The sequence below is a fragment of the Vitis riparia genome, chromosome 3 (genome assembly GCF_004353265.1).
Source record: "Vitis riparia cultivar Riparia Gloire de Montpellier isolate 1030 chromosome 3, EGFV_Vit.rip_1.0, whole genome shotgun sequence".
In the NCBI taxonomy this organism is placed as follows: Eukaryota; Viridiplantae; Streptophyta; class Magnoliopsida; order Vitales; family Vitaceae; genus Vitis; species Vitis riparia.
The window spans coordinates 2,672,361-2,700,276 of record NC_048433.1 but is presented as its reverse complement, the minus strand read 5'-3'; the positions used below and the strand labels follow the sequence as shown (position 1 = coordinate 2,700,276).

The following is a 27,916-nucleotide window of genomic DNA, read 5'->3' as shown; positions in this document are numbered from 1 at the left end:
CAAACTCGTAATCTCATAACGTTATATACGTATGATTTTTTCTTCACTTTATAAATGCACTTTCAAACTATAAGAGTGACCAATACCTAATGGCGTGAATATGACCTATTTGAGCCAAGAATGAACACTATCTATATGATTGGAGGCCGATTGTTACAAATATACTTGTACACATAAAAAAAAATATAGATTGTAAGCAAAAGAATTTGAATGTTTCTCTTTTAAAATAAAATTAAAAATGGAAGCAATTTTTTTTCTTTGAATTGAAATTAATATTTTTTTTTGTCTTTAAGTTGATTTGTAAATATTTTAATATCTTAATTGAAATAGGAGAATTAAAATAGCTTAATTGAATTTTAAGATAAAATTTAAGAATAAAAAATAATAATAACTTTCATATAAAATATAAAATTAGAGACTTATATTAAAAAGATAATCATTCTAAAAAATATTTAAAAGAATTAAGATAAATTTTATCTTAAAATTCAATTCAAAATATTTATATTTTTCTATTTCAATTAAGATAAAAAAATATAAGTATTTTTGAATGTTTATAGGTAATAATAGCCTTCATAATATTTTCGGGATGTATTTAGAAACTAAAATATTTTTAAGCGAATTATATGTTTTTAAAAGTAATATTTGTATATAGTATTTCATTTTTAATTATTCTCCATATTTATATAATAATTTTTTAATAAAAAAATAAAAAAAATTAAAATATATTTTCTAAAAACATCATATTTGTTTTTAAAAGCATAAATATATTTTTTCCTTTTTTCGTTGTTGTTTGGCTGTCAAACATGATATATGTCATATTCACTTTTCAGAAAAGTGAAGGGATTGAGGGAAAAAAGGAAAGAATTTAGGGCAGATTCTGAGGCAGGTTTGGAAGTATATACATTAATGGAGGAGTAATAATGAGTAATGAAGGGGGTACAAGACAACTGAGGAAGCAAGAAATTGTATACGAATCATCTGTGGGGGCATTACAAAACGGGTTAGACGGCAAGAGGCCCTTTGTCTGGACGTAAAAATTCTGCAGCAGTGCGTGTATTGGATGACAAACCGAAAACCCATTCCCATGTGAGGACCCGGGAAATTGAAAAGAAAGCATTATCGCAGATATTTTTGCTTTCTAAAAACAGATTGCATTTCGGAGATTTCTACCATTTTAAAAATAATTTGGCGATTGTGATTGACGGAGAGTGGGTGACTTTGTAACTGTATTTTCCGCGACAGACAGAGGAAGTGGGGTGACGTGTGGAGCTGTGAGTGAGCGCAAGGGGCAGGTGTCCTCGAGCGGGGTTCAGTTGTCATAAAGCCTCGCTGCTTCATCTTTAAGTCTTGTCTTGAGGTGAGTAGGTTGTGATTTTTTCTGGGTGTGATTGTAGCGGTGTGACTTGCCTTTCGTGAAGCGGACTGGTGTTCGAACTTGGGAACTGTTTCTGGTTCTCTTCAAAGGTGGGAGTCGTGGGTTTGATTTGATTTCAAGGAAGAAACCTTTCCAGAGTCTTCTTGTTCTTCTTGTTGGTGGCGGTGGTGGGCCGGTGGGTGGTGTGATTCGGCGGCGGCGGCGGTGTTTTTCTGCTGATTGGTGGGTTGTTTGATCTGGGATTTGGTGAAAATGAGTGGAGCTGTGCTTGTGGCGATTGCTGCTGCTGTGGGAAACTTGTTGCAAGGATGGGATAACGCTACGATTGCTGGTAATAGATTTTTCCTCTCCCAACTACTCTGTTTGTTCCTTTGTTCTAAAGGTTCTTTACTGTCGTTGGCATCCAGAATCAATTCTTTTATCTTGTGGGTTGGTCACTCGTGAGCTTCGGTGGCTGATCCTGATGTTGGGTGTCTGGATTGAGTGGATTTCCTTTGTGGGGTTGTTGGGTTGAATCCATTCTCCTTGAATCCATTTCCTACTTTGGGTGTTTAGAAGGTTCCAATGGTCTTCCTTCTCAGATTGCAGACTGCAAAATTGGAGTTCTTATAGTGGTATTCATCTTTAAATCTTAAGCATTTTGGCTGTTAGTCTCACTTGTGGAAAATTTTTCTTCTGTTTTCTGCTGCAGGGGCTGTTCTATACATCAAGAAGGAATTCAACTTGCAAGGTGAACCCACTGTAGAGGGTCTAATTGTGGCCATGTCTCTCATCGGAGCCACGTTCATCACTACTATCTCTGGAGCAGTATCTGATTGGCTTGGGCGCCGCCCTATGTTGATAATCTCATCCCTATTTTATTTTGTCAGTGGCCTTGTGATGCTGTGGTCTCCCAATGTTTATGTGCTGCTGTTGGCAAGGCTTCTGGATGGATTTGGGGTTGGGCTGTCAGTTACTATTGTTCCGGTCTATATATCCGAGACTGCACCCTCTGAAATAAGGGGATTGTTGAATACCCTTCCTCAGTTCACTGGTTCTGTTGGAATGTTTTTGTCTTACTGCATGGTTTTTGGGATGTCACTGATGAATTCACCAAGCTGGAGGTTAATGCTTGGGGTTCTTTTTATTCCTTCCCTCGTATATTTGGCGTTAGCGGTATTTTTGTTGCCTGAGTCTCCTCGGTGGCTAGTCAGTAAAGGGCGTATGCTTGAGGCGAAGCATGTATTGCAGAGACTACGCGGCAGGGAGGATGTCTCTGGTTGGTTCCTTTAGCTACCGAACCTGATTTTGTTACCTTGGCTAAAATGGGAGCTTAAATTGATGTTCTAGATATGTTGCTATTGGATTATCTGAGATAAATATTTATTTGGAAGTTTCTGATTTTCTTGGTTGCTTATTTTGGTTTGATGTATTTTTATTTGAAAAGAACATACACCATGTTTTAATTTAAAATCTTAAGTTCTTTGTAGGCAAAAGAATTTTGGCTTACCTTTGATTTTCTGTCTCTGCTGCATACTGCGCAAATTTTAATCTGTTGGTTGAAAAGTTTGATACCTTTGTGTTTCATGCTTTTCTTGAGGCAAAAATTCCCTGTACATTCTACTAACCTTATATGGGTGATGGATCCATGTTCGTGTTTGGGTCGGTGTCCCCTTAGAAGTTCAGAATGCATTGTTCTGCTCTTGAGTGACTCGGTGACTCAAATTGTTGCCAACAGAAATTACAAGTGTATGTTTTTGTTGTGCTTTGGATACGATTCTAGGACTTGCCAATTTTTGGGGTATCCATTCTCAAGGATTTCTGTCTGGAACATTTTTTGACCTTATAGCAATTGACCTGATAATAGATGTATTTAACACTCAAGTTCAAATTCACATCCGAAATTGAATCAGAAAAGCATAATTTATTAATGCGATTGCTCAATGTTACGACATAGAAGCACTTTCTTGTCAAAATAGATAAGACGGTAAGGTACATCTAGTATGCATATTTTATTACATAATGTATCACAAAATGAATAATGAATAATTATGCATGTCCAATTTGACCTATGTTGATTGATTCTTTGTCACTGACTCACTGCATAGAAGAGAAGTAATATGCAGGGATGACTGGGTAACCCATGGTATTTTATATCCAAAACCAATGTGCTACCAAGCTGGATACAATTTCCTTCAATGTAATGAAAATTTTAATGAATGATGTTGCATAATGTGGATAATACTCATTTTCCTCTGATCAACAGGTGAGATGGCTTTGCTGGTCGAAGGTCTTGGAGTCGGTAGTAAAGCATCTATAGAGGAGTACATAATTGGCCCTGATGATCTCACAGATGACCAGGATCCAGCTGCTATGAATGATAGAATCAGATTATATGGGCCTCAAGAAGGTCTCTCCTGGATTGCTAAACCTGTTACTGGCCAGAGTTCTCTTGGCCTTGTGTCTCGCTGCGGAAGCATGGAAAACAAGCCAGTGCCACTTATGGACCCTCTTGTGACCCTCTTTGGCAGTATTCACGAGAAGCTTCCTGAGACAGGAAGCATGCGAAGCGTGATCTTTCCGAACTTTAGCAGCATGTTCAGCATATCAGGCAATCAACCTAAAAATGAAGAATCAGATGAAGAGAGCCTTGCCAGAGATGGTGAAGATTATCCATCTGATGCTGCTGGTGGTGATTCTGATGACAACTTGCAAAGTCCATTAATCTCGCGTCAAAATACGAGTTTAGAAAAAGACTTGATGCCTGCTCCAATACAGAGCAGCAATTTAAGCATGAGACACAGCAGTCTAATGCGAGCAGATGGTGCAGAGCAAGTCAGTAGTAGCATGGGAATTGGTGGCGGGTGGCAGCTGGCATGGAAATGGTCCGAAAAAGAAGGTCAAGATGGAAAGAAGGAAGCAGGTTTTAAAAGAATTTATTTGCACCAGGACAGCATCCCTCGATCTCAACGTGGATCTTTAGTTTCTGTTCCAGGTGGTGAGGTCCCTGTTGATGGTGAGATGACCTGCGCTGCTGCTTTGGTAAGTCAACCTGCTCTTTATTCCAAGGAGCTTATGGATCAGAATCCAGTTGGACCAGCTATGGTTCATCCTTCTGAAACTGCTATAAAAGGGCCAAGTTGGAGAGATCTTTTTAACCCAGGAGTCAAGCATGCACTAGTCGTTGGGGTGGGGATTCAGCTACTTCAGCAGGTAAAAAATAGCATCTTGAGAAACTTCTACAGTTGTATTGTGTTATTTTCCTTTTAAATTAAATAAATGCCATAATCCTTAATTTGCCTTCCTAATTCTTGGCATGTTAATGTCTTTCTGGTTATCCTTTTATTATCTGTTGCTATACAAAAAGTTCCCTTTAAAAGTCCTGTTAATGCTTGTGTACAACAAATCAGGACTGCTAAATAGATCTCATATGATTAATGACATGATTGGGAAACTATCAAGTCTGTATTCACTTTCTTTATATCACTTATTTGACCCTGGAAAGAAAACATGAAAAAGTCGTGATAACCTGATCATGACATTAATTTGTTAATCAACTCTTGGAGAACATCTAGATATGAAACTCTTCTCATGATGATGGGAGAAAATATTGGATAAACTTAATTTTCTGTTTCTTTTTGTTGGCTGGCTGTCTTCTTAAATTATTGCTTGTTTATGCAGTTCTCTGGCATAAATGGGGTTCTGTACTACACTCCTCAAATTCTTGAGCAGGCAGGTGTTGGAGTTATTCTTTCAAACATAGGCATTAGTTCAGCCTCTACATCTCTGCTTATCAGTGCAATCACAACCTTGTTGATGCTTCCTTGCATAGCTGTTGCCATGAGGCTCATGGATATTTCTGGTAGAAGGTAACTCCTTCCTTTGATTTCTTATTTGGTTTTGACATGGTTCTCGTTTGAAAATGTGCAAAATGTCTGCTTCCATGAAGCTAATGGGATATCTCTGGCAGAAGGTGATTGCTTTATCTTTTATTTTTATATCTTCACTACCCATGGCCACAATCCCTGTTTGAAAAGCACAATCTGTCACTTAAATGGGCTCTCTCTCTCTCTCTCTCTCTCTCTCTCTCTCTCTCTCTCTCTCTCTTTAATATTTCTCATGTCTAGTTGGTTAGAAATGGTAATGGGGTGGGTTAATTAGGTAACTAACCTCTGCCTTCATCCCTTTTTGAGAAAGTTTTGGGATTCATGTAAGAAGCTTGCAGCAAGTAATGTTTTGATTAGTTTTTTCCTTTTGGTGTTTAATGCAAGATTTTATTCTATTATATATTCACATTCATGTGCTTGGGTAAGGTTTTGGTTAGAAGGCTTGTGTTGTTTCTGTAATTTAGTTACATACACAAACAGGTTTCAAATAAATATTTATATATTTTCTCAATATTACGAGTTGAACCCAAAGCGTTTGTTCCATTGTGGTCAAATCTTACCAACAGAGCAAGACATTAGTGGTATGTAGAGATTCATAATGAATCAGCTTAATCAAGTAAGCTCCCCTTTCCATCCCAGCTCAAACCTAATGAGATAGTAGCGATGACGTCTAACTAGGTTTGTACTTGTTGGGTTTATGATGGGGTCATCTCTTTCCAACCTTTAATAGTTCTAGGATTCAGAGGAAATTGATCAGAGCTTAACTGATGCTTAAATTATTTTTATCTGTTTTGTTCACAAAGCAAGGCTATATTCCTGGACAGAGCGTACCTATAGTGGGTATTGATCAGTTTTTTAATGCTGCAAGTAGCCTTTTATAGATCGGTTCTTTTCTTCTCACTTTTTACTTTTTCAGTCAGTTCTATTACAATTGTCATTGACATTCATTGCCTAGTGATGCCATGCTCCTGAGGATGTTTAACTGAACCTTGTGTTGCTCAAGTTGCCCCAAATCAAAATGTAAAACACTTAACATGCATGGATAAAGGTCATGCCTGTAAAAACTTGTCTACTGAGTTCTGCTAATCTAAGGCTGCATGAGAATTTTGCTTCACAGTTTAGATTCGTGTGCAAGTTCTGCTTCCATTACTTTTGCTTTCAGTTTCTCTTTTGCTTACCCTTTCCCCCCTCATTGCAGGAGTCTGCTGCTCAGCACAATCCCTGTCCTGATAATAGCCCTTGCCATTCTTGTCCTTGGAAGTTTAGTAAATATGGGTGATGTTGTGCATGCTGCAATCTCGACTGCTAGTGTCATCATCTACTTCTGTTGCTTTGTCATGGATTTGGCCCAGTCCCAAACATACTCTGTGCGGAGATCTTTCCCACCCGTGTCCGAGGCCTATGCATTGCCATTTGTGCACTCTCATTTTGGATTGGTGACATCATTGTAACCTACACACTGCCATTGATGCTCACCTCTGTTGGCCTTGCTGGTGTCTTTGGCATGTACGCCGTTGTGTGCCTCATCTCATGGGTGTTCGTCTTCTTGAAAGTCCCAGAAACCAAAGGCATGCCCCTCGAAGTTATCTCTGAATTCTTTGCCGTTGGTGCAAGTGCTGGACAGAAGAAGAACTGACTAGTCCATCGACAGATCGAAAGTTTTGGCGGGTGTTTCAACTTTTCGATTCAGATGCTCCTTTTTTTCTCCTTTAAGATGCTTGATTCATTTAGAAAGAATTCCCCTCCCTTGTTTTGTTTGTCCATTTCATGATTTCCTGACTTTTTTAAGTCTTGTGGTTGTGTTGCTTCAGAGAAGGATCTATGAAGTTGATTTCCCTTTCTACAGCTGTACAGTGTTTGTTTTCTAAACTGAGTAATAGAAAAGGGTTGAATTACCAACTTTCTGGGGCTCTCTGATGACATAAATGCCTTCACAAACGTTCTTTATGAGCCATTACCTTTCTATAAGTGCTAAGCATACATTGATTTTGCTAGTTTACATAATTGTGGGTAGTTGATATGCTTGGCCAAACAGAAAAGGCATATTCTAAGGCACTACACAAGCACTTGTGGATGGTGAGAAAGTATTCAGTATCTTCCTTGTATCACCTCAACATGCTGAAAGTGATAATGGGTTTATGACCATCAATTTATATTCTGTTATCTCAAATCTCAAAGAAAAATAGGAAGACAAGGTTATTAGGAATTCAAGGGAATATTTTAATTAGGAGGGGAATGAATTTTAAAGATTTTTATTTATTTATTTATTTATTTTTATAAATGAAATAAGTTAAAAGTGTGTTTAACAATAATTATTAAAAGTGTTTCTAATATTTCTATTAGTTGAAAGATAAAAATTTTAAAGTGTTAAAAATATTAAACGTATTTTCTAAAAATTGCTGTCAAACAGACTTTAGTATGTGTTCGGATATATATTTTCCATTTTATCGTCTAGACTTTTTCAAATCATATTATCAATTGAAAAAGATACACAAAGTTTACATTTCACCAATAATCCATAAATTCTACTTACTATAGAAAATGTCAAGAGTGTCAACCCCCTTTCCCTTTCCTATCATTTGATCACTCTGCTTCTCTTTTTTTTTTTTCTTTTTTTTTTAATTTTAGTTATAAAATATTTATGTAAATAACATAAATGATTATTGTGTTAAAAACTACTTAAAAAGTAATAATAATAATAATAATAATAATAATAAAAACAAAAAGATAAATAATAAAGAAAATGATTTTAAAAAAAAGATAATTTTTATCTTTTTACTCGTCATGTACCAATTTATAAAATTTTATAACACTCACCTCATTTAACATAATTTTTTCAATGTTGAGATTTAGGTGGCATTTATTTTTTGATTGAATAGAAAAAATCAAAATATTTGGTTTTCTTATCCAGCTAAAAATAACATATCGGTATCAATCAATATAACTAAACTGAATTAACTAATAATAAGTTTATAAACTAATACCATCTTAACGTATATTCAACAAAAGGAATTAAGGTTATCCAAATGTGTTTAGATTTAATACATGTTGCCAAGTGATTAGTAAAGCTTAGGAGCCAAATAAGGACATGGTGGAAGTGAGGAATAGGGGTGGGGGCCTAATACTCTTTTTGGGCATGGTGCATTTTATTAGTGGGTAGACTTATCCTACCATCAACTTTATGGGATAATTCAACTTCATGGTAAGACTTAAGTGGCCAAAATGAAATATGAGAGAGAGAGAGAGAGAGAGATTTTGTTTTGAATAAATGATTATTCTTCCATGGCACATGGTATAACAATGTAGTTTTGAATAAATGAGAGAGAGAGAGAGATTTTGTTTTGAATAAATGATTATTCTTCCATGGCTCATGGTATAATAATGTAGTTTTGAATAATCAATGTTTTGAATAAATGAGAGAGAGAGAGAGAGAGAGAGATTTTGTTTTGAATAAATGATTACACCGCACATGATATAACAATGTTAAAAAGTTGTTCTCAAAAACTTTTTATCATGACTATATTAAGATTGCGCTTCAGCCTGAGCCGCACTATCGCCTACTGGGCTCCACCAGAATCTGCCGACACGACGGACACGACGAGCTCCGCCGCATCCACCTCTCTATGCACTTCACATGGAACCCATGACCACACTGCGGCATCACGCTCATCTCATCTCCCTTCATAAACTCTGTCAAACATATTGCACACTCCCCCACTTTTCCGTCGCCGGTGTATCTCACTCTGGGGACTGACGAGAGGATCCTCTCCTCCTTCGGACCTCCGTTGGGCGGCGACTGTGCCGTGGAGCTGCTCGCTGCGGTGTTCCCGCCGCCGTGGTGGTAGAAGTAGCGGAGGCAGACGCAGCGGCCCACCACTAGGAGGCCGACGGCGCAGATTAGAGCGGATACGAAGGCGACCGAGATGAAGATATTATACCCCTCCATTTTCGCCGGAGTGGGTGGTTCGCCGCAATTGAGTTGCCGCCGGCGAGAAGCTTATTCAGAAGAGGCATCTGAAAGAGAGCGCTTTATTTCCTTTTGTAAGAAACGTGTGAAGGTTTATATATATATATATTAAAAATAAATAAATTTAAATATCTAATAATTAAAATAACCCTTCACTCAAATTTGTATATTTTTTTTTGTTTATTATGATGTAAATTCTTTGATTTATTTGGTAGATGAAACACGAAGATTGCATTTAATGGAAAATAAAATAAAAAGAAAAATAAAGGAAAAAAGTGAATTTTTTTAAAAAAATATGTTTAATCTAAATATATATTTTTTTTACTTTTTAAATTTATTTATCTCCCCTTTTAATTTCAAATAAACGATTCTAACTTGATTCTTTTCATTTTTTAATACCAAACCAAATAAGAAAGTGAATCATTCAAATATATGATTAGGAAAATGTTAAGGTATTGTAATAGTACTCATCGAGCCGAGCAAAAGACTTAAGCGGTTAAATATATAGGGTGAGATTTAAGATGTTAAATAAAAATGTAAATAAATGAGACCAAAATATTAATAAAAATAAGTAAAAATATGAAAATTTAGCTTGACTGCTATACATGGACAAAACAAATAAAATTATTGTGGTTTATGAATAATATAGATATGTACAATTAAATTGTACAAATAATAAGACCTAAAAATGTATTAGCTATGTAACCACGCTTATGTACTATATACCCGGTGTCATATAATAACCCAAACCCTTGAATTGATAGTCTAAAGATATGAAATTGGAATAAAAATAAACGGGTCAAAGTTTAAAAAAAAAAAAAATCTAAAAATAAATTAGACTTAAATACTAAAAATTTAAATTTAAATTCTAAGGAAAGAAATCGAAACATGCACTATTTACAAACTATTGATGAAAAGAGAACAAAAAAAACCTATTTTCACGGAGAATAATGCATATTGAGAAAAATAATTTCCATTTCATGCACCGGAATAATGCTTACCTCGCATTACCCCGAGAATATATTAGAAACAGAAAATTATTTTTTTTTAAAGTTACTAAACAGGAACCAGGACCCAGGACCCTACCTATCCCCATTGTAGACCATCCCTTTCTCCATCTCTCCATTGCAGAATATGTTGTCTGAAACTCTGTTACAAACTCCCACACCCTCTTTAGAGTCCTAGACACCTGGGTCACATGGGCTTGTCCCCTCTACCTCACACTTTAATAGCAGAAAGGCTTAAACTCAAGACCTGTTGGCTATTCCGGAGAGAGAGCTTAAGTAGTAATCAGAGCAGCCATATACTGTAAAAGATTCACAAATGATCAATGATTCTGATCATTCCTCAACTGACATTATCATATATGGATTTCAGGATCTACATTTGAGTATGGTGTGTTTGTATTGACAATCAAAACACCTACAGTATACAGCCTCGAGGGAGGGGAAAAAAAGGGAAGAAAAAAAGAAAGGAAAAGGAAAGCATGGTAATGACATACGATGAAAATTGTATGGAATGATGATATAGTTGTGACTGGCAGCACTAGTTTAATTAAAGACAAGTGTTCCCATTAAATCTCTGATGGGAGATCTGTTTGTTTTGTTCTCGTGGATCCATTTCTTGAATTGTCTTCCCTGCCATTGGAATCTAAAGACATGTCTCCGCGTTTTCTTTTGGACTTGGCTTTTGATACCTCTGCCTTGTTATCAGCAAATGATAGGAATGTTTGAAGTCGTGCAGAGCGAGAGCTGCCATGGCTGGAAGGACTTGCTTCAGAAAACTGCTTGCTGAATTGGCGTACCATCATGCAGAAGTATACAAGGAGAGCAAGGAAGCATGCAATCCCACAGATGAGGAAAAGGCCCCAGAAGCTCTGGAACTGAAGTTGGTCAGATCCAAGCTGAGAGTTGTCTGAACAAACTTTATTTTTCAGCCACTTATCATGGATTCTTTGAAGATCACCGTTCTCTGATAGCGTGAGGATGGCAGTTGACAAGTCAACAGTTAAGGAAGAGTCTCTTGGAAATGCCTAAGAAGAAACAAATGTCAAGATGGTAGAACTAATCCCTTAAACAGATCGAACGAGAAACATTCATGAACTTAAATGTGTCAAGATACTCACAAATCCCCACCCGCTTCTAGTGAACTGCTGCCCTACAATTGAGAACTTGCAGTGGCTGGCAAGGAAGACTTCTATGTAGGGTCGTTCATCAACCACAGCAGCGACAGTTCCATTCTCAAGGGCAGTGGCATATTCTTCTGGTGAGCCAAGAGCAATGAGTCTAGATTTAGGGATGTCAAGTTCGTCACTTAAATAGTTCTCTGCAAAGGACCCTACTTGGAATCCAATACGATCATTGCTAGTTATCAATGTCTCAATTCCTTTAATGGATGAAGATAGTTGTTGCACAGTCAGGATTGATGTCAGGCTTGCAGTGTAGCTTGAGTTGATTATCAGAACTACAAAAAGCCAGATGATCAGCACCATACGCCCGAGTGCGCTTACTGTGTTTTCTCCTGAAAAATTGAAGGAAAACAAAGTTCATACAATAGGCCAAGCTTCTATGAGTCCATTGTAAAAGATAAATAGGAACAGGGAGGGTAAGCAGACTTACTATGGGAAAAAAACAGGGTTGAGAAGGAAAACCTGCAAGAAATAAAGGCACATGAATTATAAAAGAGCAAATCAGGTGAAAAGTGAGAAGGATACTTGGCTCTTTGGATGGATGGGTTGCAACATCAAAAATATGATTTCTCAAGGGACTCAGTCCCTGGTTAATAGTTCTTTCTACTGGCTATGAATGATTTATAGTACATTGATTAGAAAGGGAGTTCATTTATTTTCTGCTTTTAGTGTTTCTACAATTCATATCTTTATGGTCTTACCTATTCATCCCACATCACCAAATAAAGCATTACCCCTTGATGATGAAAATGTCAAAAGAACTAGGAACCTCCTTTATATAGGCCTATCATCTGCTAGAATGTTTTTGCTTCTACTCTCTGGGATTCTTTTTCTTTATAGGGAGTAGGTGTAGGGGTTGGAGGAGCGGTGGTGGCGGTTTGGGAGGTGGTATTAACTTAAAAACCTCTATTGAAGTATTAAGAAAACATGTAACCAAAGTTTCAGTTGTAATGGCAATCTAAGAACACAAAAATGAGCCCTCACAGTGATGATGTAATGCCTTCTAAGGTATGAAGTACTCACCATAACATTGTGACAATCTGTTTCTTAGGTGGCCCCCTGAAATCATCATTGATCCGATGTTCGAGAATCCACACAACTGCTCCCACAATAAGGAAAAATGATGCTGTTATACCCCACATCAATGGACTAAAAGGCTTCAAGAAAGCCCAAGCACTTGAGTTCAGCTTCTTGACTGGGGCCACTACAACTAGGCCTGATTCTATATATGGCTGAGTAAAATCCACAGCCTTTGTACGATTGGTGACAATTGCAATGTCCCCAACAGCAGCATCGAAGTCCTGTAGACACAAAAACACAGAATCAATAGAGACCAACATATACCTACACTTGGTATTTAATGTATAACAAAAATATTGGATATTAAAACTATACTCACATTAGAGGCAACCTTGTATACAAGCTGGTTGTAGTTCGGGTTTTCCAGACCATCCCCAAACAGAACAAACTTATATGGGACTGCATATGGGAGCAAGGCTATTGCAGCAGTGAATACATCAATGCAATATCCATGGAGGTCATCAGTATCTTTTCCTTTTGACACAAAATCACGATAACTAACCCGGTTTGGAACTCCAATCCTTAGACGTCTCCCATTGTTTGGAAAGACCCACCCACGAGGCTTCTTTGTTATTTCACCAGGCCATAATACATCATACAATTGTTGGTTTGATCTTGAAAGGTTAGGCGGTTTTGCATAAAGCGTCTCTGGAGATGCAACAGAGAGCCCAGAATAGTCAGACCAGTATCCAAGCTGCCTGAATCCAGTTCCAACTACATTAATGACCTCATATGCAGGATGTACCGGGGATCTGTCTGGACCAAATCGTAGAGGGCCAGTTAAACCTGTCCTATTGATCTGCAGTATGTTCTTAAGCAACTGCTGTCCCCCATCAAAAATGCTCAATGCACCAAGATTCAGTTCTCCTGCCACCAAGGCAGTCGCAGATGTAATATTGGAGAATGAGATGGTGCCACCCTGATCGAAAAATGTTTTTAGTGCATAAGTAATCATCCAAACAGTATCATAGGCATATAAACCATAAGGATTCAAACCAATAGTTCCATTACTCAGATGGTTCCACCTAGATGAAAACTCCCTTTTCTTTTTTGAATCAGGTGTATGAGGACGAAGTGTGAGAACTCCTTGGATCGAATTGGCAGTCTTGGAGGAAAGCGGAGTAGAATCTAGTATGGTAGATAGCCAAGTAGAAGCTATCCAAACATAACCACTCTCCATCATCCCAAGGTATTTGGCAACATCAAAAACCAAAAGACCTGTTTTGGAAAGAGTATGAAGAACAATTACTCGGGATTCCATCATTCGAACCTTCACCAATTCATTAAAAACCTGATCACGAGTTGCTTTTGGGTCAGGGGGAAGGGCTGCTTTGTAGGAGATTTTACACTGCCTTCCTGCAAGTTTATCACCTAATGTAGTTATCCATTTCGGCTTTGATCATCATCAGAGTATACTGCAATAACCTCTCTCCATTCAAAATAACTAACCATATCTGCAATGGCAGTCATCTGGAATAGATCATTGGGAGCAGTTTGAATAAAGTAAGGGAACTGGAGAGGCGAGAGGGTCGGGTCCAGGGCTGTGAATGACAGTAGTGGAACATGAAGCTCATTTGCAAGATGTGAGAGTACATGGGCCATCACAGCACTTTGTGGACCAATAATAGCTACTGTGTCAGACTCCATGAATTGTAATGCTGCAATCAAACAAGGAATTGGAATCATAAGAATAAAGACATCTAACCTAGAAGATAACAGAGTAAGAAGATGAATAGTATATGAACAAACAAAAAATTTCAAAAAACAAAACAATTTACCCCCAACGATGCTGAGAAATCCGCTATAGTTGGAATCATGCAGGGTTATAGCCAGTTTTCTCCCACCAAGAATGCTTGGATCAGAATTCACATCTTGTTCAGCCGCCTTCATGGCTATCTTTGCAACTTTCCCATTGATAGTGCTAAATGTGAATATAGCTCCAATATTCACGACTTCAGGATTCAAAACCCCTTCAGTGTATCCTCTAATACAAAGGATCAAAAGCAACACAAGCCAAACCAGATTCATGGTGATCCTAAATGATGTACCTAACCACCATATTTCCAATACCTAACAGACATCTTGAATTGAAGTGAAATAAATAGAATAATCAACCCCATGTACTAATTTCTGTCAAACACTCAAGGGATTTTTTACCCATTAGTACCAGACCTATAAGCGACCCTAAACTAGAACAGCTGGAATTCTACAATTATGTGCTAAAGAAATATTCCTAAAGAACAAGATGCGACCATTTAAATTTCCAACATGCAGATACCAATTGCAATTAAATAACTAAAAGAGGAGCAGAGGAAGTCACATCCCCAGAAGGAACAGACAGACCAAAAAAGCACAAATATTCCATACTAAACCAGCATCTTGGATAAACAAGAAATGCCCATCAAAGCATAACTCAAGAGAAACCAAATTTCAGGTGCTTTCAGGGTTTCCAATGCATGACTCGCCTGGAATCAGTGGTAGATGAGGGAGGCACACGATCAACCATGTTAAAGGGAGGATGCATAACAGAGGAATCACAGGCTTAGTGGCCATGAAAGGGCAATAATATTAAAAAGTGGGAACAAAAGGAGAATACTCACAAGAAGATGGGTTGAGTTTCACATGAAAGTGAATAATCCACTGAGCTCAGCAGTGGAGACTTTCCATTTCTTAATTATGAGAATGCTTGTTGATAGGGAAAGGGAATAGCTTGGCATCTGGCATCTGCAGCTTCCACTAGTGTTGTTTAGGGTACTAGAAAGCCTACCAACCCCTATTGTGAAAAAATCTTTGGAGATATGGGTGGGAACATGGCAACCTCAGGAATTTGGGAGGATTGAGAGCTTGTGGTGGTGATGACGAATAAATGAGTGGAGACACCATGAAGAAGATGATGCTGGTTGGAGCCTTCTGTGGGGTTTTTTGTTTTATTACTCTACTATTATGACGGTGAGGATGATGATGACAAAACGGATAATGGTGCATGAAGAAAAATTGGGCGCTTGCAGATTGGTTGGATGTGAAGGGAACTTTAACAGATTTTGTCTTCTTGAGAGCTACAATGGTTACAGGCCCCTGACAAAATAAATATACTTGGTTTATATTGTTTAGAGTACTCTGATGATGGTGGAAAGGCCAATACTGGTGAGGGCCCTCTTCTCATGGTGGATTGGTTGAGTGAAATTGACGTCTTGGCTCCTTCTTCTCCCAGTTGCAGGTCCCAAAATTTCAACACATGCCATAAGCAAAAAAAAAAAATGTTGAGTTTAATACAACATTTTTTTTCCTTTTTGGCCTCACCCACTTGAATGTGACTTGTGCATGTCATTTTCTACGAAGAAAAGGTCCCATACGGCATTTGAAAACATGCCAAAAAGGAAATATTCCGTGAATATAATCACGCCCACAGCCACCAAATGTTGGGTTGGCCACAGCTTTACATGGTTCCATCATTTCCATCACAATATTCCATTCCTGGGCAGGTAAGATTTGAGAATTTGATGGTGCTGCATAGTGGTAAGCTATGGCATACAAATGCATAAACTATATAAGTGGGTCAATGCTGCCACAACTCTTGGATGATTTCTCCTGCTTTTTAACATGCCTATAGGTCAAGAACATCATTACTTATCCTAATGGGATTTTAACTTACTCTATCATCCTAATGGAACTTTAACTTAAGTACTTGTTATACCTGTCTGGACTCTGAACTACTAACTATTATAAAACTTGTAAATTTATTCATTAGAATGTGGGGCCTAAAAAAACCCAGAAAAATAATAGTCTTTTGCAACTTTCCTTTTTATAGGAGAGCTAGACAAATTTTATAGGGACTGATGGCTGAAAAAAGGAATCCTGTTTAAGATCTGGGTGGCTGGTAATCACTCTCTGATCAACGTTTAACACACGCCATTTAGTAGCACTTAAAAGAGTTCAAGACCATTCTAATGAGAATGCAATGGTAAGATAGTCAAGATAGTTAACCCAGCTTCTACATTGAAAGATAGAGTCATGCAAGGGACCAGCACAAAGAAAAGAATGTAAGCAGAAAATCATCCTTCTAAGTATGGAGTACCGTAGTTTGACTGGGGATTGTTAACATTTCTGTTGTATGAGACTCAAACCCTCAGTCCTTAAAGCACAAACCATGGACAAAAGAAATTTTCACTCCAATGGTTTTATAACTACTAGAGTTCATCATCCACAAATTGTAAAAGAACAGCCTTGCCGTATTACCTTGGATCCTGTATTGCTTTTTCCCAAGACTGTAAATGAAATTTCATGATCTACACAGAGAAAGCAATGCCAAATATTTTAAGAATAGAACTTCATGGCCTTTCTATGACTCAGCCACAACTTAAAAATGTTTGCTGTTCTACAAATATCAGCAGTATTATGTAGTTAGGTATGATTTAAATGGGTCCTTGCAATAATGTCTGGTAAAACAGAAAGCAGAAACTGGCAGCATGTCACAAAATCCAGTCAGCCATAACAGTTGTACAGGAGGTTTCGAGCTCATCTTCTGGTACTTCTAATTTTTCTGTATAATCTGTCAATTGCACCAGGACATGCCAAGATAATGGCAATATTTCACGTGTTGCAACGAAACCGGCTCACTTGGGGCATTGGTGTCTAAACAATACAAGGAAATAAGCTTTGCATGATTCACAATGGTAAATCAATAACGGATGTTTTCTACCTATCCAATTAAGCAAACCACTTTCAAATCTTTTTTGGTGCTTGAATTTCAATATTTGCTCATGCTGGCATTGATGAAAATATTCATAAGCCACACAGAATCTACACAGAACCAGCCTCCCTCAGTCAAAAATTCTCTCCCCGGTCGAGAATAGTAAGAACACAAAAGAACTGAAAATGCAGAGCAACCCTGGGATGAAAAACACTAATCTCCAGCTTTCTGGACCTGAAAGATCAGAATTAGCAATTTGAGCAGCTTCAAGAAGTTTGCCAGTGAGGTCAACACCAACAATGCCAGCTAGTGTCCCAGCAGTATTAGAAACCCCCATGACAATTCCTGCATATCTTGGAGCAACATCCATATGATTCACAGCAAACCCAGCTCTCCCTAGAGCCAAGAAACCAAGAGCCAAAGAAGAACAAAACACAGCCCCACCAGAAGTTCTGAACGTGGGAAGTGCCATCAACGCAAGAGAAGCTACTATAAATCCTATGGTGTTCAAGAACTTCCTGGTTTTAGTCACAGACATGATCCTCTTCGTGATCAAATGGTCAGCAACCACCCCACCAATGTTTGAGAAAATGAACATGTTGAGATAAGGCAACATCTTAGAAGAACCCATTTCCTGAAGACTAAGATTGAGGCCTAGCTCAAAGTATGTGGGCAACCAGTTCATCAGGACATACAAGGCGTAATGAAATGTGAAATTATTCACCACAATTGCCCAAACTGGCAAGCTAATGAAAATTCGCTTCCATGGGATTTTGGAAGTTTTGACAGAATTTCCTCCATTCTCCACTTTTACCTTCTGACTTCCTCTCATTGGCAACAATGATTCCCCAAAACCAGAGGCAGTGGCTTTTGGGTATTCAGCTCGAGGAGGGTCACTGGCATATTTGAGCCACAGTAGAGACCACATTGCACCTAATGTTGCTTCAGCAAAAAATACAGATTGGGGGCCCCTGTACTTCACCAAGCTTGGAAGTACAAGCATTCCTGCAGCTGCCCCTAGGTACATCCCAGAAGTTGTGAGAGAAACAGATCTAGACCTTTCATGGGGTGGAACCCATTGTGCAAGAACAGTGTGGATGGAGGGGAAAATGAACCCTTGTGCCACACCGACGAGCAAGCGGGCCATCACTATGAGCCTGACATGATTTGGGTCCAGTGGGAATAAAGCACAAGTTAACGACCATAACACAAATGAGAGGAGAAGAACACGCCTTCCTCCTAGTTTCTGTGCTGCCCATCCTCCGGGCACCTGTGAACAAGCATACCCATAGTAAAAGGTAGAAAGTATTGTGCCTTTGCTTGATTGGTTTACCCCAGCAGCATCAGCAGCAACGGTATAGGCAATTGAGAAGCCCACACGCTCTACATAACAAACACATGTGGAGATGAACGTCAAAATAACAATCAAGTAACGCTTTGGAAATTTCAGCCTCCCCATGCTTTGGGGTTAGTTCTCTGTGCAAAAGGCACACTTCTGCTCCACCTTTTCAGTAGTTTTTTGGTCGGCCACTTTTCAACAAATCTAAGATTGTGCCTTCAGAATCCTTCCAGATACTAGCGAAACCTGGATAAAAAGTATAAATGGAGTGTCTAACTCATTCCTGTCAACATATGGTAATATGGACAACAAATTAGTAGCTTGTAAACTGTGTCCAAAAAATTGAAAGTGATAGAAAAATTACAGAGAGCTATAACTCCAACATACCAATGGTTTACCAGATATACAACAGCAACTTACAACATTTAAGGAACCCAAGCAGGTTATCTCAAACTTGGTTCTATTTATCTAGTTTACAACATTGTTTTGGCTGGTTAGGTAAAATGTAAAAATGAAGCCAAAATTTGTTATAAACAAGGATTATCATCACCACCAAACAAGTCCTTTATTTGGAGCATCCTAAGCAAGGGTGTGGGAAATTATCCATGTAAAAGGATGGATACTACGCACAGCATAGCCCAAATGGGAAGTAAATAACTAAATAATAGAAATCTCTCCAATGACTTGGAATAACCCCCAGAGGTCTTGATGCTCTGTGTCTCGAAGGATAAGCACGATAAGCTTTGATTCTGAAATCCTCAAATCTTCAAATGTTTGCTTAAATTCCCACTTCAACCCACATCCTATTCAATGCTAGATTGACTAATATGATTTTCTAGATTAAAATTTTGAAGAAAAAAAAAAATATTAGGATCCATGTCATTCATTGTTCATTGCAATGCAGTTACCCTCTAGTCAACATAGCAAAATACTTTAGGGTAGACAGCATTTTATCCAACATCTAAAACAGGAATGCACTAAAAGGAACTCTATACAACCAATATTCACGAGAAATGAAAAAGAAAACTGTTAATGGAACCACAATCACCAGAAAACCATGAAAATGCAACTGTCAACTAGCAAACCACATATCCCAATTGCAAATTAAATTTGACAAATGTAGAAGATTTCAAACTAGAGTACCTGATAAAAATGCAGATTAAGTTCAATTCAAAAATGGATCTGGGTCAGATGAGGTAAAAAAAAATCCATTCAATCGACAATAAATGAAAAACCTCGAAAAAACCCCATAAACTAAATCACATCCAACTGGTTCTTCCTGAGATAGACAAACAAATGGACTTTTCTGGGGAATTTTGATGAACACATGGTAGGCATTCTGATGAGAAGACACACACCCAGCAAAGAAGACTCGAAACAAAGAAAACCCATAATGCGAAAAGGATCAAACGTACCCGAAAACCAAAATGGGTCAGCACAATGTTTTCCTTCCTTGAATTTGGCGATTTCATTTCCCCTCAAACATGGAGGCACAAAAAAATGAAAAACCCTAAACGAAGTCAACGATGAGCTCGTACCAGTAATAAACAGGTGAAAAAAACTTCACGTGTTCTCAGAGTCAGAGACAGCTTGTAGACTGCTGCCATTCACTATACGCGATTGAAAGCACAAAAATCAGAAACAAAAAATGTACTGAAAACATCACAATCAGAAATAATAATAATAATTATAATTATAATAAATAAATAAATTTTGGGGTTTTTATTTTCAGTGGTTGGTGTGAGTTGTGAGTAAGATGAGTGTTAGTTGGAACTCATTGGCTTTGAGCATAAACCCTCAAATCCATGGTTGGATTTACTCAAAGATCCAATTCCTCTTTATCAACATGCCAACTCCCAAAATGGACAATGAATTTTGTTAAATTTGGTATTAGGAGTTGGTGGACATTGGATAAATAAATAAAAAAAATTGCATTTATGAAAGATAAGGATAAATTTCATTTTTTTCATACTTTGATTTAATCTACGTGTCTTTATCTAACAACACGAATTTCGTTATACATTTTCAATGACCAACATTATAAGTCCGATAAATACCAAATCAATGCATTGAAAATTTTAAAATTATAATCCAATACTAATATATATAATACCATTTTCTAATAAAATTTTCCTATTTTTCAAAGTTATTGTAAGTTCTCACTTCTTAAAATATATATTTACGTAATAAATAATCAATTAAAATAGACAAAATACTTTTTATATTTATGAATTTACCTCTTCCTATATTTTTATTTGAAAAATAATTAATTTTTGATATAAATGTCTTTAATTATTTCAAGTATTGATAATATATTTTAAAAATAATAATAATAATTTTAAATAATAATAATAATAAATGGTTAAATTTTCAAAATTAAGCTTCAAATAGTACTTTTAAGTTTTTAATCGAAATAATTCTTTATGTAAAGACCAAGTCCAAATAGTACCTTCAAATGTGGAAATTCATCAAATGTTTTGGGTTGGGTGGGAATATATATATATATATATATACTTGAAAAAGGAACAAAGCCAATTATGCCATGTTGAGATATTCTTGGATGTGTGAAGTGATTACTTTTGAGGAATCATTCAAATTGATGGGCTGTTTTTTTTCTTTTTTCTTTTTCCTTTTTTTTTTTTAAGGGTGCTTTGATACTTATCTTGGAGATTGGACCAAGAATTTGAATTAAGTATGATCAAATAATTTCCTTGACATTATGGGCAGTGTGTACTTTTTGGGAATTTTCTTGTGATATCAAAATTTCTTGGATGAAAACACAACAACCCATTTGAGATTTAGGGGTATTGGATGAAGGGTTGCTTTTGTTTTGAGGGATAACTTGTTTTTTTAAATAAATAAAAAATTATATATATTTTTTGTATGGTAATTATAAATCTATTTTTAATTTTGATAATATTTTTCATATTTTAATCACAGTCTTATTTTTATTTTGTCAAATAAAATTAGACTTCGACATTTGTCAAAATTTGATATAGATATTAATTAATGAAGAAAGCTAAGCAAAAATCTTTCATTTGGTTAATCATAACTTTAATAAAAATGTAATAGGAATCCCAATGTTGACTTTTTCTTTTTCTTTTTTTCCTTTTTTTTTTTTTTTTTAATTACAAACTATGAAATCCCACTTTAGACTAAGAAAAGAGCCCCCAACTAAAACCTTGTTTTAATCAAACCAACCATGTTTCTCTTTGAAAAAATCTAAAGGGAAAAAGATGACTTCTCACACAAAAACTTTAGAAGCACGCTATCTTAATTTTGTGAAAAGTAAGTGCTCTATTATTAGCGTAGAAGTATCTTTATATATATATATATATAATTAATTAAATATAAATGAAATACTTTTTATCATATTTTATTGAAAAAAATATAAATAATTATTACTCGAATACCATTAAATGTTATATCAACTATGTTTAGTTCATGTAATAAGGAAAAATAAAATGTTAAACAAAATATTTTTTATGTTTGGTTTCACCAAAGAATAAATTTATATATATATATAATTTATTAACTTTAAATTCATATTTTACTTTGTTTTATATTTTATGTTATTTCTTTTACATTTTTCCTTAAGTTATGTTTGGTTCCAAAAAAAATAAAAATAGATTTAAACTCAATAAATTATTTTTATTTGTTATTTTAAATTTATTTTGTTTATTTTAAAATGAATAAATTTGTAATTAGTTTTAATTATGTTTAATTTTATCTAATATTTTTTCTTTTATAGAAAAACAAAATATGAGAAAAAAATTTTCTTAGTATTTTTTTTTTAGTATTTTCTAAGAACCAAATTTGAAAGATGATTTTCATGAAAAAAAATAAAGAAAATTAAGATTTTGCATTTAAAGTAACTTTTTTTTTAAATCTTAATTTAAATCACTCTTGAAAATATTAGTGAATCATCAAATGGTTATGTGCTTATCATATCAACATTTATATATTACTTTTTTTTTTTTAACGTCAAAACATGATTTTAATATTTAAAAAAAAACATTATTTGTGTGCTAAACTCTTTTAAAATTTGAATTAAATAAAAACTTAAATAAAAATAAATAAATTAAATGATAAAACGATGCGTTTTGGGGAGAGATGCAGAAAGGTCTGTTCTGTTGCAGAGAAGCCAGAGATTCGAGGAGTCATGCACCATATTTTCAGCATGGGTTACTGAATCTGCTGGAAAAAAAGTTGCAGAGGGATCTGAATCCTGGGAAATCCATTAGCGGAGATTCGTAGATTCACGGATTCCCAGAACTTGCTCTCAGACCTCTTTTTCTCGTCGATCCAACCATGGTTTTCAGCAAGGAAGCGAGCTCGTCCTCGCATGGCCTCAATCCTACGTCACCAGAAGAAACGCCACTCCTTCCCAAGCTCAAGCTTCTGTCGTCTCAACCTAAGACCTTCGCCAACGTTTTCATAGCCGTCGTCGGTGCCGGCGTTCTGGGTTTGCCTTACTGTTTCAAGAGGACGGGGTGGGTCGTCAGCCTTCTGATGCTGTTCTCCGTCGCCGCTCTCACCCACCATTGTATGATGCTCCTCGTTCGCACCCGCAGAAGGCTCGAATCCGTTATGGGTTTCACGAATATTGCCTCGTTCGGCGATCTAGGGTTCATCGTTTGCGGTTCGGTCGGGAGGTTCGCCGTCGACCTCATGCTCGTTCTCTCTCAAGCTGGGTTCTGTGTTGGGTATCTCATTTTTATAGCCAATACTCTGGCTAATCTTTTCAATTCACCCACACCCACGAATCTGCACCCGCGGATCCTGGGATTGATACCCAAGACTGTGTACATCTGGGGGTGTTTCCCCTTCCAATTGGGGTTAAACTCGATCTCAACGCTGACCCATATGGCTCCTCTGAGCATTTTCGCGGATATTGTGGATGTTGGAGCCATGGGAGTGGTGATGATTGAGGATGTGTTCATTTTCTTCAAAAACAGACCTAGTGTGGAGGCTGTTGGGAGCTTATCAATGTTCTTCTATGGCCTGGGCGTGGCTGTTTATGCCTTTGAAGGTGTGGGAATGGTTTTGCCGATAGAATCAGAAACCCAAGAGAGGGAAAAGTTTGGGAAAGTCCTGGCCTTGGCCATGGCTTCAATTTCATTGATGTACGGAGGATTTGGAGCGCTGGGTTACTTCGCATTCGGTGAAGACACAAAAGATATCATCACAGCTAACTTGGGAACAGGGTTGGTGAGCTTCTTAGTCCAACTGGGGCTCTGTGTGAATCTGTTCTTCACATTTCCATTGATGATGAACCCAGTGTATGAGGTGGTTGAGAGAAGATTGTATAATGGGAGATACTGCCTGTGGCTGAGATGGTTGCTTGTTTTGACAGTAATCTTGGTGGCATTGTTGGTTCCAAACTTCACTGATTTCTTGTCTTTGGTTGGGAGCAGTGTCTGCTGTGGATTAGGGTTTGTGTTGCCTGCTCTGTTTCATTTGATGGTGTTCAAGGAAGAAATGGGGTGGGGAGGAGTGTCTTTGGATGTAGGCATTGTGGTTGTTGGTGTTGTTTTGGGGGTTTCAGGAACCTGGTATTCTCTGGTGGAGATTTTCTCTGTAAAGGTATGATATTTTTCTTATTCAATGTAAATTCTGAATTCCTACTAAACCTCAAGCCCTGCAACTGTGGAATATTGAATGATGTTTAGTTTTAAGAAATATTCAATAAAATAATTGTAGCATTTTCAATGGTTGATCTTGATTTTTTTTTTTTTTTTTTTAAGGGTAAAGCATGAGAATTTTTATGAATAACTTCCCAAAGTACACAAAAAGTATACAATTACAACAGACACCTAAAGATGCTACCAAAAAAATAGAGGGGTAGCGAAAAATAGCACCCCTTCAATAAGAGCCCTACCAATCAAGATAATCTCCTACCGAAGGGGGATAAAAAACTATAAACAAGACCAAACTCAGATTATAGAAAAAAAAAGTGTTTCAACCCTTGAATAGAATGCTCCTCATTTTCAAGCAATTTATTGTTTCTCTCATTCCAAATTGTATAAAATAAGCATAAAGGAGTAGTCCTCTATGCTTTTTTCCCCTTTTTACCCACAAAAGAGTCATGTCATCCTAATAGCGTTTCTCTAAATGAAAAGTGAAGCACCCAAGACATGTCACACAGGGAAAACAACAAATGCCATAAAATCCTTGTCTTGACATGGTGGATAAAGATGTGATCAATGGATTCTTTCTTCATCTAAATGACAAAGGAAACATTTGTTAGTTAAAGACCTCCTTCTCCTCTTTAAGTGATCTAAGGTCAAAACATTTTCTCAAAACATTTTCCTAAGTAGCCTCCTAAGCAAAAAGGTCCACCTTTGACAACACCTAGGGTTCCAAATAACACCTGTCGGAAAAGTTGGACTTCTCGGTCCCAAAGCCAAGTAAAGGATTTGAACAGAAAACTTACCATTCTTTGATTTTGTTCAAATCACCTTATCTTCCTCTTTCCTACATGCCCTTGTCCTTTGTAGTCTTGTAAGGAAACACTTCACAATTTCCACCTCCAACTAATTGAAGAGCCCAGAGAAGCGTAGGGCCCTAAAACCCCTTTCATTTGACAAGTTGCAAATATCTGCCACTCAAGCCTCCTATAAAGCAGTGATAGCAAATAAAGAAGGAAAAGTAGTACACAACTATTTGTTTTCACACCACTTGTCCTTCCAAAATCTCAGCCTCTATCCATTACCCACTAAGAAGCAAGTCTACTAACCAAAAGATCTCAATCCTTTTCAATGGCTTTCCATAACCCTACCCCATATCGTTCTCTCACTTCAAGAGCTTGCCACCCTCCTTCTTCCCCATACTTTTTGCTTATAACTTGTTTCCAAAAAGGTTCTTTATCCTTAGCAAAATGCCAACTCCATTTACAAAGAAGGGCTTTCTTAAGCGTCGAGAGATTCCTAACCCCACACCACCTTTTTGTCCAAACAAACAATAGCTCACCTTACTAAATGTGGTTTCCATTCAAGAGCCCCTCCTCCCCATAGGAAATCTCTTTGAATTTGTTCTAACCTCAACATGATTGTCCTTAGAATGTAAAACGAAGACACGGAATAGATAGACATATTAGATAAAGTGCTTTGAATCAGGGTAAGCCTCCCACCTTTGGAGATATGTCTTTTCCACATAGCTAGCCTTTTGCTAAACCTCTTCTCCACTCCATCCTACACTGCCACAAACTTGAAAGGAATGCATAAAGAAGACCTAAGTAAGAAAATGGAAGCTCATCCACCTTGCAACCAAACTTTAAAGACAACTCTTCGAAGTTTTCCACCCTTCCCGTTGAAATTAGCTTGCTCTTTTCCAAATTAATTCTTAGGCCCAAAATGACCTCAAACCACGTGGTCAACCAGCTCAGATAAGTCAATTGATCCTTAGAAGGCTCACAAAAGACTAAAAGTATTATTAGCAAACAAAGATGAGAAATTTCCACCCTTCTCCGCCTTTGTCACTCACCTGCTAACTTGACAAGTGAAAATCTCCATGACAATCACAAATAAATAATGCGATAGAGGGAAGTGCATCCACCTTGCAACCAAAGTCTAGAGACAACTCTTCTAAGTTCTCCACCCTTCCTATTGGAATTAGCTTGCTCTTTTCCAAATTAATTATTAGCCCCAAAATGACCTAAACAACTCAAATAAATCAATTGATCCTAAGAAGGCTCACAAAATACTAAAAGTATTATTATCAAACAAAGATCAGAAACTAACATCCCTTCACCTTTGTCACTCATCTACGAACTGATAAGAAACCTCTGACATTAGCCCTATTGAGTCTATAAGTGAGAACCTACTTGGCAATCACAAATAAATAATGCGATATAGGGTGCCCTTGCCTGAATCCCTGAGAGTTTTGAAAAATGCTTGACGGAGTGCCATTAACAAGGATAGAATACCTTATTATAGAAATATACCATTTAATCCAATTGATCCACTTTTCTCTGAAACTTATCTTTTTTAAAATCAAGAGCAGGAAGTCCCAATTAATATGATCATAAGCTTTCTCAATATCAAGCTTATAGATTAATCCATGATCATCACATGATCTATTACCATGTTACTTGGCCATTGAAGGTTCTAAGTGTCGGTATTAGCATGCATTTTTGTTGATTAAAAATGGTAATTATTCATGGGTGTTAGTATGAACTTGTGTAAGGAAAACATTAAGGCTATGCTTGATTCCCGAAAAGTTTTAGGAAAAATGTAAGGGAAAGAAAATAAAAATGAAAAATAAAAGGAAAGAAAAAATAAAGGAAAAAAAATTAAATCAATAAATTATTTTTATATCCTACTTTAATCTCATTTCACTTATTTTAACTCTTTTATCCAAAGATTAAATAATTTAAAAATATATTAGTTTCTTACTAATTTTTTAATTGTATTGAACTTTCTTTCGTATTTCTTATAGTAAAACCAAATATGAGAAAATCATTTTTTCTTTTCTTATTACTTCTCGAGAACCAAACATAACCTAAAGAAAACTGTTTGAAATGCATGATAGGGTATATAGAATTGTGGAGTTATTTCTTTCAAAGCAACTACCTTAGGTGTTTTGCTCAATTGGTGAGTATTGACAAAATTTCAAACTGTTAATAACTACCCGTTAATTCATTCTCCTTTTCATCCTCTGTTTGGGAAAAATGGAGAAACTTCCCTTTGAGATAAAGGTTCGGTGGGCAATGCCAGCATCCTTGACTTGAGAGAGGTTATGGAAGGGTGGTTTGCAAGGTGGTGAGTCGCTCTCTCCTCAGTAAATAACTGGGGGGAAATGTAGTAACAAATGAGAATCCAAGGCAAAGGAAACTAGGAAAGGGTAGGGAAGGAAGCGAGCGATGGTATTGTTAACATATTGGTGAGTAGTGTTGTTGTTTGCCTCAATTTGGTTCTAGTCCTGTAAAGGTCGAGGATCTTCGTGTATCTTTTATACTGTTGTTGGTTGCTTAGTTTTTTTGTCATTTGGTGCTTTCTTTGCACCTTTTTCTTTCTTCTCCCCCTCCATGTGGGTTTTCACTAAAGCATTGTTGCAAAGAAAAACCCGCATTTTGGATTATACAGAAAGGGATGAACTCAAAACACAACTGCACGATTCATAATCCAAGACATGCCAATACAGCACTCCCTATCACTGACTAATATTCTGTATATTTTCTTCGGTTCCATTGCTATGGCAGGCACTGGCTTCTACAAGCGACAATCTGTTTATAAACCTTGATGCGTATCTATCTATATGCATATGAGCCATATAACATTTCGAAAAACACTACAAATTTATGAAACCAGAAAGAAAATCATCATCTGTTTCATCAACAATATTAGTACAGGCAGTCAAAGAAATGTATTTATATAATTAAAGTAGTCCAAATACTTGAAATTGGGTTTC

The 27,916-nt window shown here is 36.8% G+C and overlaps 4 protein-coding genes and 1 pseudogene across 5 annotated transcripts; 2 read left to right on the top strand and 3 right to left on the bottom strand.

The window, feature by feature from the left end:
* The first annotated feature begins 953 nt into the window (after nucleotides 1-953).
* Nucleotides 954-7,151, top strand: LOC117911393 (annotated as a pseudogene).
* A 1,515-nt stretch (nucleotides 7,152-8,666) lies between these two features.
* Nucleotides 8,667-9,267, bottom strand: LOC117911838 (RING-H2 finger protein ATL80). Its single transcript, XM_034826260.1, has one exon. It carries the CDS (start codon nucleotides 9,185-9,187, stop codon nucleotides 8,792-8,794), a length of 396 nt encoding a protein of 131 aa, XP_034682151.1. The 5' UTR covers nucleotides 9,188-9,267; the 3' UTR covers nucleotides 8,667-8,791.
* Nucleotides 9,268-10,512: 1,245 nt separating this feature from the next.
* Nucleotides 10,513-15,741, bottom strand: LOC117911053 (glutamate receptor 3.2-like). The gene is given in 7 exon segments (XM_034825216.1): nucleotides 10,513-11,240; nucleotides 11,334-11,728; nucleotides 11,827-11,858; nucleotides 12,420-12,697; nucleotides 12,796-13,859; nucleotides 13,862-14,134; nucleotides 14,255-15,741. Coding segments are annotated over 7 exon segments (2,751 nt in total). The 5' UTR covers nucleotides 14,505-15,741; the 3' UTR covers nucleotides 10,513-10,781.
* Nucleotides 15,742-16,637: 896 nt separating this feature from the next.
* On the bottom strand, nucleotides 16,638-20,174 carry LOC117911054 (probable anion transporter 5). Of its 2 annotated transcripts, none has more exons than XM_034825217.1 (2): nucleotides 19,921-20,174; nucleotides 16,638-18,788 (listed from the first exon to the last, which is right to left on the bottom strand). In XM_034825217.1, exon 2 carries the CDS (start codon nucleotides 18,623-18,625, stop codon nucleotides 17,297-17,299), a length of 1,329 nt encoding a protein of 442 aa, XP_034681108.1. In that variant the 5' UTR covers nucleotides 18,626-18,788; nucleotides 19,921-20,174; the 3' UTR covers nucleotides 16,638-17,296. The 2 variants fall into 2 exon arrangements, with proteins under 2 accessions (XP_034681108.1, XP_034681109.1); XM_034825218.1 differs by having other exon boundaries at nucleotides 16,638-18,751.
* A 2,455-nt stretch (nucleotides 20,175-22,629) lies between these two features.
* On the top strand, nucleotides 22,630-24,217 carry LOC117908958 (amino acid transporter AVT3B-like). Its single transcript, XM_034822823.1, has one exon. It carries the CDS (start codon nucleotides 22,817-22,819, stop codon nucleotides 24,095-24,097), a length of 1,281 nt encoding a protein of 426 aa, XP_034678714.1. The 5' UTR covers nucleotides 22,630-22,816; the 3' UTR covers nucleotides 24,098-24,217.
* Nucleotides 24,218-27,916: the final 3,699 nt, after the last annotated feature.

Coding starts and splice junctions, on each gene's coding strand:
- LOC117911838 (XM_034826260.1), bottom strand. CDS start 9,187: ATGGAGGGGTATAATATCTTCATCTCGGTCGCCTTCGTATCCGCTCTA.
- LOC117911054 (XM_034825217.1), bottom strand. CDS start 18,625: ATGGGGAGGCTGAAATTTCCAAAGCGTTACTTGATTGTTATTTTGACG.
- LOC117908958 (XM_034822823.1), top strand. CDS start 22,817: ATGGTTTTCAGCAAGGAAGCGAGCTCGTCCTCGCATGGCCTCAATCCT.